This window comes from Protopterus annectens, chromosome 17.part0 (assembly GCF_019279795.1).
Source record: "Protopterus annectens isolate FY-2018-M chromosome 17.part0, PAN1.0, whole genome shotgun sequence".
NCBI classification, from domain to species: domain Eukaryota; kingdom Metazoa; phylum Chordata; order Ceratodontiformes; family Protopteridae; genus Protopterus; species Protopterus annectens.
In genome coordinates, this window is record NC_056751.1 from 826,050,994 (window position 1) to 826,065,555 (window position 14,562).

General features: G+C 38.0%; 1 protein-coding gene across 1 annotated transcript in view; it reads right to left on the bottom strand.

The window, feature by feature from the left end:
• The window catches only part of ZNF143 (zinc finger protein 143), a 752,158-nt gene that overhangs the window by 571,203 nt on the left and 166,393 nt on the right, over positions 1-14,562 (bottom strand). The window contains exon 3 of the mRNA XM_044059280.1: positions 7,974-8,086. Within this exon, the coding sequence (XP_043915215.1) occupies positions 7,974-8,079 (106 nt within the window). The 5' untranslated portion in view covers positions 8,080-8,086. The remainder of the gene's footprint in view (positions 1-7,973; positions 8,087-14,562) is intronic.

Here is a 14,562-nt window from a genome sequence, read left to right on the forward strand (position 1 = left end):
TTAATTTTCCTGCACAATTTCAGTGTAATTTTCCAATCCTTAATTGCAGAGTGTGTACAGATTTACAAATACTGTGAAGGTGAGATAGGCACCTAAACAGTACACACAGAGTGCGTCTGTCTTGGAACTGGTGCCCAAAGTTGCACTTTTTGAAAGCTTCACTTTCTATGTTTGAATCTTAGAACTAACAACTTAAAAAAAAAAATTTAGAATAACATGGGTCCATCTCAGAAGGAAGAAAGTCCCCAAGAGTGAACATCAAAAGACCTAACCAGGAATATCAAAAACACAGAAGGTCAAAAAGCAAAAAACACAACATCTGCATTTTTAAAGGAAAGCAAGCCACCTTCCACCTCTCTACTAATTATATATACAAACTCTAAGATCGCACTACAGTGGGGAAAGAACAAAAACCAATCCTCACTGCACCATGATACTGCACAATCAAGGTCTTTGCTTTTTGACCTTCCAGGTTTTCAATGTTTTTTTAAAGGCCTGCAGTTAGGATTATTACAATTTAAAGAATGACGACAGACACATTAAGAAATGGAATCTTAACAGAAATGAGAGGGATATTCTTAACTGTTTTAAGCAAGATAGATCTATACATGTTATGCAACCAGATAAAGGTGAAGGCACAGTGATTGTTGATTCAGTTTAACACTCAGCAGCCATGTTCAAAATGTTATATGATATTAATACTTATGTTACTTCTTCACAGAATGAAATTTACGCTGCGTCTCACAAGATAGATTTACATCTTGAGGAATTATTATTGGAAGGTAGTATTAATGAAGAGGAATATAATTATTTAACAATTAAGAAGCTTTTGATTCCAATATTTTTTGCAATACTGAAAGTACATAAGGGCCTACATCCTTTAAAATATAGGCCAACTGTTTCAAGCAAAGGCCTCCAAAACATACCCAATAGCCAGTTTTATTGATAAGAAATTGAAACAATTTTTTATTCTAAATCCCATTTATTTAAAGATTCTTCGGATTTTTTAAGTTGGCTTACTATACATAGTCTGACAATATATATTTTCTTACAATAGATGTTATAGATTTATTCACCTCTATACCAAAATCTGAAGGTCAAGATCTATTTTTTAAAAGTTTAATTGATTGTAATTTTCTATCAGGATGGGAAATTAATTTAATAACGGACCTGATGGGTATTGTTTTAGATAATAATTTCATCTTTTTTGAAGGTGAACATTTCAAAAAGATCAAGGGGTGGCCATTGGAGCTATTTGTGCCTCAATATAAGCACATTTGGTTTTACTGGCATGGGAAAACACTGTGTGTTCAATTCTAGTTATTAGAAGTACTGTAAACTTTATTTACATTACTTGGATGACATCTTTATCACCTGGATGAACACAAGGGAAATGGCAGAGGTGTTTGTGAGTTTTTTGAACAATTCCACTTCCTTTAAGTTCACATGGAATTTCAATAGCAGGGACATGAATTACTTGGATACATTGGTTAGTATAGGACAGGGATTTTTATATCTAAGGACCACAGGAAACCAACATTTAGTAATTCATATCTTCATTATAACAGTTATCATCCTATTAGTCAGAAAAAAAATGTTTAGTAAAAGGACAATTCACCCGGACTGCCCAGATGACTTCACAACATGAAGATGTGGAAGTGGAATTTAGACATCCGGAACAGTTTTTAAAAATAAAGCTTACCCAGATATATTTATTAGAGATATTAGCTATTCCATTCTTATAAACTGGGGTTCTAGATATAAACCCCTGTTATGAAGTGACAGCATGATGAATAAGTTGATTTTGGACAACGAAAACAGTGGTTCAGAGACGGCAGAATTATGGCAGGGCTCTTATTACTGAATATAATGTATGTGTGTGTGGAAAACTACAGAGATTATCAATAACAACTAAACATCATTAACACATGCCCTACTTTGATTGACATTCTGGGGGATAAGCCATTGTTTATAAAACTGTCTTTAATATGAAACAAACCTTGGAACAGATTCACAACTCAGGAAACTACACCAAGAGGAATGTAGGAATGATTACATGCGGAGCTTGTAAACATTTTTCTCATACTTTAAAGATGAAATTATTATTGATAATGGCCTCAATAGTAAAATTAGATTGGTTAAAGAAAATTGTAAAACAATTAGGGTGGTTTATATTGCAATCTGTAAGGGATGTGCTTGTTTTTATGTTGGTAAAACTGAACATGTCTTATCTAAAAGGATTTATGAACACATTTGTGACAAGAGAACAATGAATACTAATAATGCTCTGTATAAACATTTGATAAGTTGCAAAGTAGTATTTTTTTAGATATGGCATAACTGAAAAACTTCCCTATGATCCAAGAGGAGGGGACTGGGAAGTGTGATTGGAGTTTAAGGAACTTATGTGCCAATTAAAATTAAATGCCATGACTTTTCCAGGGTTAAATGGCATGGTTTCCATACACTCTGATTTAAAACTGTGATCTATAAAATTGTAAGATTGCATATTATGGTTATTGATTTAATATAGTTACGCAGTAACTGTTTAAGTTATGTAGTGACACATTTTTATGGATTTTTTTTAACAATCATTCTAATTATTAATACAATATACTGCTTTAGAATTTTCTAAAATGGTTCTATATTTCACATTCATATTTATTTTTATTATGATGAGATGATTTTCTACATAAGGAAAATTTTGCAATGGTTTTATGTTGCACAGTAGGCGTTTTTTGTATCTGGCCCTTTAAATAATCTGTATATAAGGAAATAAAATAACTAAAATGAAAGATTCTGATGAAGTTCTGGGTTAGGAATGAAAGCACTCAATCTGCTTAGTTGTAGAGTTTTAAAGTTTTTGACTGGTCTGTTTGGCTGCTACACCTCTCTAGAAAAGATTTCAGTTGAACCATCTTCAGACGTGGAGTGCCTTAGGTGAACAGTACGGCATGCTTGGAGATTTTCAATGTTCCCAATTTGGTCTTTTGACATTTGCTCTTGTGAGCTTTTGTCTTTCTGACAGGGACCCAGAATAGCATATACCATACCAAGCAATCACCGATACCCCCCCAAAGCACATATACATCCACCAGTGCTCCCCATCTTGGGTTCCAAACACCACCATTCATATTACTTTTTTCTTCCATTTCCTCACATTTTACCTTTCTCTTCAGGTTTTTCAAGAAACCATGACTTTATATATGCTCTTTTTTTTTTACACAACCTTTTCATCCAATGATGGTTTGAACAGAAATTATGATTAAAGAAAGAAATTCAGTGTTGCCGTTCAGCTTTAGTTTCCCTTGCATCCTTTCAACATACATTTCCTGACCAAGACAGCACAGTGATAACCATTTAGGAAATAACTCAATTAAGACACTCTCCCAGAAGCCACCGGGATTACAGATGCTCTAGAATGCATTTTAAAGCATGTCCCAATCTTTTATTCCAGCAGTAACCTAAACAAAATTCATAAGTAAAAGAACTGCAGTCTTACGTTTTTCTTTCAATGAAGACATAAGTTGTGCCCACGGCTTAACGTTCAAAGCTGACAAAACAGTAGTTCACAATAAACTAACAAGCCAGTTTGTAGTGAGGATACACAAATCCTGTCTTGGAATACTGTCTGCCTCCCTAATCCCCCAAAAAAGACAGTCACTGCCTATGCATCCCTCTGGTGTTAGATTGGGATAAAAGCAAAGGTTCAAATGGCCACAGTCATGTATTTTAAGTGACTGCTGAAATACAGATACATAGCATGCCTCCTCACTCCTCAACCCTAATCCCCAAAGGCAGCCACCTGTGTACATGCCTTATGCATGAATGTGAGGAAAATGGGTGCGTTTAATAGCTGAAGCCATTATCAGCTTTATCCTAACAGGGTCATGTCACAGCCCTGTTCAGGTTAAAGAGCATAATCAGAAAATTAAATAATTATCTCCTTATTTTTGCCCAACCAGAAACAGCTTTTGTGGGGCCCCCCACACAGTCAAGGATGAATAAGGGACTCCCCCCCCCCATCCATTTATACAGTCTGGAAAGTGGAGGAGCCACCAGATTCCAAGAAAATCTAAGTGTCTGAATGTTGTGTGATATATTTTATACCTTACTTTTGAACTATAATTGCTTGTTAGCTGCAGTTTTTTACGGATACCCAGAAGAAAAATGTGTGCGCCCTGGCATTATTGGATGTGTGTACTGATAAAAATCAATTATATTTTTTATACACATACACACACACACACACACACACACACACACACACACACACACACACAAGTCACAGCAATACTAGTTTTGTACTTATTTCAGCAAACAGCAATACATTGTGCAACACTGGTGCTGCCACACCAGATCAGTGACTGCTATTTAGCAGTCAAACAGCAGAAGTCACTTTACCTCATTGAGGAGTAAATGAATACCTGTCACTGTCCCTGATTTCACAGATATTCCTTGATTTTTGCCTCATAATTTTGTACTGTCCTTCATAAAAAAAAGTTTTATTTGCTGGCAAATCATTTAAGATTAGACAGTCAGTAAATGCAGGCATCATAGTTTTGTACTTCTTATTGTCCAAAAAATGCATGTTGATGCAAAATGTGCTATTCTAGTAACTTTTTAAGTGAATTAGAGCAATATTTAAAATGTGTTCCTCATTCTGAGCCTTTATTTTGCTATTACTTTTGGCACTGAGCAGAATTCTTCAGCAAAGGCATTCAGAGTTACAGTACCTGGTATACTGGCAGCATTTATTAAACTCCCTGAAAGAGAAAACATCCCTGAAGATCAGAAACATTAGCTCTTCTTAAAATCCATGGTGTGCACTGAGATGAGTCACTCTTGGCTGCTGATCTCTCTCCAGTGCTAACCTTGTTCATGTTGATTATCAGCTTTATCCTAACAGGGTCATATCACAGCCCTGTTCAGGTTAAACAGTGCAAGCAAAAATTAATTACATTTTTTTCACCTCATTTTCCCCAACCAACAGCAGCATTTGTGGGGCCCCCACATAGTTAAGGATGATTAAGGGCCCCCCTGCAGTCACGGGTATTGCAGGTACCTACAGCTAGCCAAGTTGTTAGTTTTAGTGGACAGTATGTCCACCAGTAGGGTTTAACTAAGCCAGGGGGCACTATTTCAGTGGTAAAATATTTAATGGAATCGTGAAGACTGTTACTTGACAAAACAGTGTTACCATAACTAAAGATCTTTGAATTTTGAAGGAGATATAAATAAGAGTTATTATTACCCCCCCCCCCTGGTTCTTAGGTATACATGACTGCTGTACTAGCTATTGTTGGTTTAACAGACATGTTACAAAATATCACGATAAGATAACTTGCTGTGGCTAATGGTCCCCAGCAACCGCAGGGTTCGCTGGTGCCTAAAGCCGGCTATAACAAATGCTCATATCTCTGGAACCATTGGGGTTATGAAAGAAGTATTAATGGCAAACTCTTCAGCACTAAGTATTTTTATAGTAGTAGTAGTATTCTTTAGGGTCTAGGTCTTAAACCAAATTTTATAACTCACAGTAAACACATGAACTATTATGTTTGTAATATTTTATAAACATTTTACAATATCTCATCAACCTCTCAAGTTACACAGATACTGTCAACAGCATTTTATTCATCTGAGAGCTTTCACATGAGGCTAAGGAGTTCTGTCTGTGTTACTATTTTGTTGAGATATAATTTTCACATTTTTCTAAATATCTGTATAAATGAATATAAAAACAATAGTTAATATATATGTACCTGCACTAGACAGAGGTCAAATATTACTACAGCTGAGTTTGCCATTGTGTAAACTTTAAGATGAAATATTTTAAAACCTTGTACGTAGCATGTTTTTAAAATTATTGATGCAAATATGAACAAGCAATATTTGATGCCTAGAGGTGTCAATAGGAGTTAACTGCAGATGCACCTGGAGGCGTCACTCAGATGTGATGAGTTAAACAAGCAGCTACAGCATACACCTAATATCACAGGGTACATTTCTATTGATTTGATAGGTTCTTTTGCTAATACCAAATAAAGGGGAAGAGAGAGAGGTCTGCTGCAAAAATGCTCATTCATAATGCCCATTTGCTGCCTAAGGACATATATATGAGCCACTGTTTTCTGGCCAAACACAGAGTTAACACTCAAAAGAGATTAAATTCATCTGTAAAAACCTAAGCAACATTCTTTGCACAACTGAGCACTCATTCCCACAGCAGAGTTACATGAAGATTTATGAAAACTTCTGAGCAGTTCACCAAATACATAGCAAAAACTCAATAAATCTAAGTCTATAAATACATTAGTGTACATCTTTGTCCTACCATGGAAAGCACTGTTACTTGTGTTTGTACTATCACAGCAATCACTGTATTCATACTACCATGGAATCACTGCAATTTTTTTTTTTTTTTGCAGACAGATTCAGATTTTGTGCAGGTTGGGCTATCTCTGTCAGCATGACTACCCCATAAACTTTCAACAGTGAAATCTAAGGCCCATTTATAACTCTGCCAGTAAGTTTTACCAGTCACTCTGTACTGGAGATGCAAGTGGCTGAAAAGAAAGGCAATGTAGGAGCCAGGGAACTGCCACAAGTATACAAGAGGGAGACTGCTTAGATTACAATCCTAACTCCCCTGGGCATGTTTATGTCCTGGGAGTTGACACACAATAGGCTACTGTTTCACATACCCATATCCATGTATGTGACATGACCAAACTGCCTTCAACTGTTCTATACTGGAGATTCTAAAGTGTGCCCCCAGCATATGAACCCCTCCCCCCAAGGCAGGAAAGCAGCCAGAGCCTCTTCATTCCTCTCCTTCCCCACACCAGCATCTACACATCAAAGGCATTACTGCCTGGGTCGCAGACAGGCCTTTATCCCTCTACGTCAAATCAAGAGCCACTAGTATTCAACTGTGAATGAAGTGGCAACTGTTATCCAACCTGAACCACACACTGAGTGAGAAGCAAAACTAAAGACATTTAAGACGGATAGGAAAACTTCACAGCCTCAGGGCCTATGATGTTCCTGACTGTTACCTATAGGATGAGGATGTCTTAGCTGAGCAAGTTCTCCTTAGACAAATACGATGCCAATACTCAGTCTTTAAAGGACAGATTAGCATTCTTGTCAAAAGACTATGATAAGAACACTAATCCATTGAATAAAACTTGGTACTGGCTTTATATTTCTCCAAGAGGACTGGTTTTGCAAAGACACCCTGCAGATCACATCAAGAGCACCATAGGCCCTGAGGCTATAAACGTATCCTGTTCATCTTAAATATATGTCAATGAAGCGGTCATAGAAATTATTATAAATGCTTCAAAGACATCTACCATATGAGCAAGACATACATTTGGACTGCAATTATTTTATTTTATTTATGTTATCAGTATTTGTTAACTGAATAAAACCTACTAGATATAACTGCCCACTTTCAAGAGTGATCTAGAAATTCTGATCAGATAATGGACTTTAGTACCCCATAGTATCTGCTTGTGAATCAGACCCTTGGCTACAGGATATTTCCTATTTGCAGTTCACAGACTTAACTTATGTAGTTACTCTACAAGCCTTTTCTATAAAATTATGTGAAACGCCACTATTATGCAATAAGTAAGATCAGCTATTTCAAAAATATGCTTGCTCAACAGTGTTTACCTACTTAAACACAAATTCTTACTAAATGAGAGGTGTGCACAAATTCTGAGACAGGTCTTTCCAGTTGTACCCTATAAAACTTACCAGATATGTTTTGGGGCATTCTCAAGGAAAAGAGAAGTCATGCTTTTCAACACGTCCCGAACAAGTTAATCAGACTGCAGTTTCTAGGTGATATTAATGTTCATTTTGATACGTTTTCCCTGATACTTACAGAACCACTCTTTTTGATTAATACTGCCTTTAACAGTCAATTGTAAAAATATTCTGAATAACTGCATGCTTACCTGCTACCGAAACAGCTTCAGCCAAACACAGAGTAACATGCTGACCATCACCTCCCTGAAACTCTGCCATCCCTTGGGAATCACGGTTTATCTGAGCCAATAACATAGTTCACCTAAAAAAAGAACATTGTAAGACTGTGACTTAAAGGCAGTGTATTAAAGGCATTCAGAAAGATTAAGCATGACATCAGGCAAAATTATTAATATAGGATTGTCATTTAGAGTACTTTTGCTCCTTCCTTAACCAATAACTATTTTTACGTTTTACTGGTATACTAACAAAATGTGTTGTGATTAAAAACATGTACATTCATGTCCACTGTCATGGTAAATATGTCCTTCATCATGAAGGGTTAGTGGTTACTTCTGTGATGGTAGAACATATAAATCATGATTCACTAAAGCTACAGATCTCCAAGACTTCTAAATCAATACCACAATTGGTCTCTTTTCTGTTCTAAATAAATAAATAAAACTCAGGACCCATACTTATAGGGCCATGTATCTTTTGTTTGGTTCCCCCAGCCTTGATCATCCAGATCTTCCCCATCACCTGTTAATCCTTTCACCACCCTCTTGCTGTGCCATTTCAACTCCCCACATTAGACCATGGGGCTTCTTTTTCCAACTAGACTTGCTTTTCAGAGCCCTTTTGTATGGCTAACAGTGGGGGCTGAGCACTGGGAGGGCTTGTGACCCATCATCAGCACAACTACTTTATTTTTTTCCTTTCAGTTGGCTGAATCCCTGCCCTACCTCATTTGACAGCTGAGCTGCAGCCTGCAATATCAAATGTACCAGCCTGGCAAACCAAAATGGTTCTGGTCAGAGAGAAACAGAATGACAACACAATTTACTCAAGGTGAGAGCCTTACTTAGTTATTGGAAACAAACGTAAGGTGAAACTTTTGTTCAGAACTTTGCATTTTATCTCAGTAACAGCTATCAACCCCTCTCATATACATTTAAGCTAACTGTAGGGTGTCTCTAGTTTCACCACCATTTCAAGCTCTTAGAAGTACCAAATTAAATTGATAGTTTAATGAAATTCTTACTTATGCCCCTACAGGATTAGCTGTCCTTTACAATGCAGTTCTGGGGTTGTAATTTCATTGCCACTCCACTAAAAATATATTGCAAACCTCTCTCTCCTCAGGTAAAGCCCACAGCTGTGAAAAATATTGAACATAATTCCAATCCCAAAATACAGTTCTGGTTCAGTAAGTCGGTCAGGAATCCTACAGGACAAGTTCTCTCTAGTCATTACTGCCAAGATTCTGAAAAAAGCATTAGCAGCTAAAGAATTGTAATGAAACTAATGTCTTAGTCTCAAACCAGCAACATAGCTTCAGAAGTATGGCATCAAGAAACAACTTGGTACTAACAGAAGTTGTACCACTTACAAACAGTTCATACCTTGATATGAAAGCTGTACAATTTACATCATCAGTCTTTACTGATCTCCCAAAGGTCTCTGGTTCAGAAGACCCCCTCCTTCTTGTTTAAAGAACTGCCAATCTATAGACTGTAGCTCTACATGCAGTGGTTTGCTGTCTATCTCCATCACAGATGCCTGAGGATTATTATGGATTAGCAGCAATGTCAAATTTTAAAGGTTTAATGATTAGATCTTTGCTTTTCTCACTGTACATTATATCTTGCAGCATCTCATTTGACATCAAGGGAATGTTTCTTTACAATGACAACACGGTCATATGGTGATCTGAAAATTGTGAAATCTCTTACCACCTTTGTTCAAAAATGAGTGTCCTTGGAACAGCTAGATCTTACCAACAAAATGTATTCATATGTGCAACGGAAGATGGGGCATCTCCGGCCTTGATGGCTGTCCACTAGAAAACATTCAAGCTTACTGAATAGAATCACCCCTAGCTTTCACTTCGCACATTCATAAGTAGGGACTAAAATCACAAGCCAAGCTGAGGGAAAGATAATACAGATACCTAATAAGTTGGCATATTTTAAAAATCCCCTGCAGAATAATAATTAGAAACAATGGGGGAGCAAATAGTTGTAACTAAGAAAATTACCCTTTTGAGCTTGGACACAGGATCTGACTTGCTGAGACATAGTAAAACCTTGGAGATTGCTGGAATAAAGGCTCTGTGAGGGGCTTTTCTATTGGTAGATTGTGTTAGAACTGTTTGAATTTGTTTATACTTAAGCACCATGTTTGCAAGGGTTTGTGCTCGGTTTACTGGAGCTGCTCAGAATTTGGCATAGCTGCACACCGTGCAACGGGGGTTTGCAGTGTCTTGTACAGACATAAATGCCTAGAATCACATTTTTTACCCCGAACACCACTCAATGAAACCATCTCAGGTTTCCCTGCTGCTCTTCAGGCAACTTGGTAGTGCACTGCTGCACTTCAGGCAGCTCAGCTAAGCTCTGTCAAGCATCACCCCACTTTCCTCGCTAATCCTTTATAGTTTTAAGTACTTTTGCTAATCCCAGAGCAACAACTGATCATCTGCCCTCACACAAACCAGGAATTACCTGCTGCTATCAACAGTCAGTTTCCTAACATTTCTCCAGCCACCCTGACTGACATGGGCATCCTGAGTCAATGTAGCAATTGCCTCATGTATACTGACAACCACCTGCTCCTAAAGCAAACAAATACAGTATGTGAGAGATGTCACTATACTGGGTCTATATTAGTTCATCAACGTTTACTTACCACGAACGGCTGTTCATCGAACCAACATCATCGAATGGCCGTTCATTGAATGTTCATATCAGCGAACATCCTTCCCAAGTAAGTAAACTAGCTGGCCAGCAGACCATCCAAAACACAAAACACATTAAATTAAAACCCAACAAAGGGGCCTATGCCCCCACACAACCCAATATGGAAAGGGGGGTTGTGTCTCCCCCACCCATCCTACTTGTATACACCAACTCTGAGATCACACTACAGTGGGGAAAAGGCAGGTTTTTGTATGTTGGCTAACTAGTTTACTTACCTGGGGAAAAATGTTCGCTGATTTGAACATTCGATGAATGTCCATTCGATGATGTTGGTTTTATGAAGAGCCGTTCGAGGTAAGTAAACCTTGATGAACTAATATAGACCCAACTATACCATGAAACTTGAATCAGTCCTCTCAAGTAACAATAAACAAGACATAAAAAGGTTGTCAGCTCACACACCTCTCCTCTTACACAAAACAAAGTCAAGACACATAAACCCACATATGTGGAAAAACTCAGCAAGAATTTGCCAAAAGACCAGAGACCTTTCAAATGCAGACAACCCTCACATACTGGTACACAAACAGAATCCACCAATACACCTAACATGTATAAAAAAAAAGTGCCTCAGCAATCAAGCCTCCAAGGCAAAACACTTCAAAACTAAATGTTCTAGTAATAGGTGACTCAATAGTGAGGCACATAGACTTTCCTCTCACTAGGCTGGACAAGGAGAAGGTCACAGTTAGCGACCCGTCAGGTGCCAGGATCCGCCAAGTCACTCATGCACTCAAGTCAGCAGCAATTACTGTTATGACTCTGTCATAGTACATGCTGGAGTGAAAGACTTGAGATTTACCTCTCTGGACTATATGAAGAGAGACATGACAGAGCTCTCAGAATTTATGCACCAGGCAGGTGTGTCCCTAGCCTTAAGCAGCATTCTACCTTCACCTAGGATGATTCTACAGTACAGACAAAAAAATGATCGATTTTAACCATTGGCTTAGCTTCTGGCGTCACTCCAAGGGATTCAGTATCTGTCATCCTGGGAAGACATGATCGACAGACCGCAATGCTTCCCCAGAGACAGCATTCACCTGTCTCCTCAAGGCTTTAGGATTTTGGCAAAGACACTTGTCTCCCCCATAGAGCCTTTTTTAGGCTATTTCAAAACAACAAACTTCCAATGTAGAAAAATACTCGAGAGACAAATTCACAGTCATGCTGCTTAATGCTGCTTAATGCAAGGAGCCTAAATGGTAAGCTGTACTCTCTGGAAGCAATCATACAGTTCCCAAACAACATCATCAAATTACAGAAGGGACTGACACAGAAAAACGACTGGCGCCAGGGACATTGACTGAAACTAAATGCAAAAAAATGCCTCATTATCCCTTTTGGTAGAGAAGTAGCCCCTACTAGTTACAATATATATAGCACCGTTATGCTCAAACACAGTGGTGTGCGACTTGGGAATGCAGGTTGATAGCAATCTAAACTTCGATCAACATGTGTCCACAGTAGTAAGGAAAACCTTCTACACTGCCCATCTCATAAATACGTGCATCGCAACCAAGACCAGGGAGGTCACTACTCCGCTGTACTCGGCCCTTATCAGATCACTGATTGAGTACAATGCTCCCTTCTTTATGTACCTCACCAGACACCTGCAGCACCTGCAGAGACCACAGAAGTTTCTTACCAAGAGAATTCAGGGCCTCAAAAACATGACCTATATGGAAAGATTGAATGCCCTATCACTGAACTCTGTATCGTACAACTGTTGAGAGGTGACCTATGCCTGGCCTACAGAACAGTCTCTGTCCCTGCCCTAATGGAAATGCTGCACATCTGCAAATCAAATAGGACAAGAATCACTCGCTCCAGAGATCTTAACCTGGCCTGTGACATTAACAGAACTTGCGCAAGAGACAAATATGTCTCCCAGAGATTGCCACTCCTCTGGAATAAGCTCCCACTTCATGTGAAGCAGAGCCCCTCAAAAGACCCTGTTTAAGCACAACCTTGGCAACTGGATGGGAAACCGCAAACTCACTCAGGGGGTGGCACCTATTGCCCTCATGGATAGGGACACTTGGTGCTGATCATGATTAAAAAAAAAAATCACAGGACAATCTAAACACCCTACTGAGAAGGGTAATCATATCAGTACACCTGAATATACCCAACTGAACACACCAAATTGCTAGGAGTGGAAATAGACAATAAACTAAAATTTGACATTCACATATCCATGACCATAAAAAGTCCACAAAAAACATTATAGATACAGAAATAAACAATTTCTCACCAAAGCAGCAAAGATTTCAATAGCAAATTCCCCACCTTATCTCCACCTACTTTTGCCTCTCCAGTATATACCAACCTAAGGCAATGTGATCTAAACAAGTTAGAGACCTGCTACAACAAAAGAACTCCCTCACCTCCTTCAGTGGTATCAACTCTCACTCACCCACAAACTAGTAAACCATCCACTAAATGTCCCATCCCTCCAGAATCTACTCCAACCCTATCGCACCACAAGACCACTAAGATCCAGCAACAAAATCACTTGCAGATCACTAAAGCCAATAACTCTGCTGGTGAAGCACTATTCTCTTGCACCATAGCCAAATTATGGAACTCCATCATGCACCAACTTCAAAACTTTATTAAAAGCAGCTAAAAAATGCTGGCTATGCCCTTGTAACTCCCACTCTAATATCATCCACCCCATCCAACTACTACCTTTCTTTCACCTCCACTAACTACCTTGATGATAGCAAGCTCAGATGCTCATAAGCCTAGTACTTATTATACAGCAGGAACTTCTCATTGTTACATTTGTTAATGCCTGTTATGTACTTCACAGATAAAGATTCTAGTTGTCTACTGATGTACTATGGTCTTCATCTGTAAATATGTTGTAAGTAATTTCTATGTTAAATTGTTAATCACTATGTAACTACTGTCTATTTGTCAACAAATTTAAATAAATAAAATAAATAAATAAATAAATGTCATTCTGCAAACAACGACCAAACTATGGTCAGTTAGGGTACTCGGGGGTTTTTACATGGCTAGGCTTGTAAAGGCCCTAGGGCCATTAGCCTAGTAACTACCTATGAACTTATGAATTACCAGAAAATGGGAAATCAAAATCTAAACCAAATGTAACAGAAGTACTGAATATTGTATATGACATTAAAAAAACTGGAAGTTGGACATTTAAAAAAGGGAAATTGCAAATTACATAAAATAAATGGAATTTATGGGAATATTACTTGCTTAATAGCATTCAGAAGGAGGAGCGAAATGTAATGGAAGGCAGGAATTCCGAAATTTATGTAATGTTGAAGTGAATGAAAATTGTTAGAATGTGAATGAAAATAAAGGCTGGTATAATTTTTCTTTTTTATTACTGATGCACCTTTTTCACTTTTTTTAAAAAAAGCTATGTTTAATAAAGATTTAAAAAAAAAATCACAGGACAATCTAAACACCCTACTGAGAAGGGTATTCATATCAGTACACCTGAATATACCCTTTAAATCATTAATGCCATCTCCATTTATAACCAAAAAAGCTACATGCCTTGGAAAACAAAATGCTCCGGAGTTATCAAAAAGAGGGCAAACAAAACAGTGCACCAATGTCTCATGACAAATTAAGTTGGAGGGTTACTCTGTAAACAATAGGTGGTTACACTTCTTTATATATCCCTACATAAAGTAATAAGATTGACTACTACATCCCACAGGAGCAGCTGGTCTCGGTAAATGGCCATCAGTGATCTCTTTACCTCTAGCTAGGAGATGGATGTTCTCTCTTTACAGCCCTTCCACTTGGCATTTTTAGGCATCCTGGTATA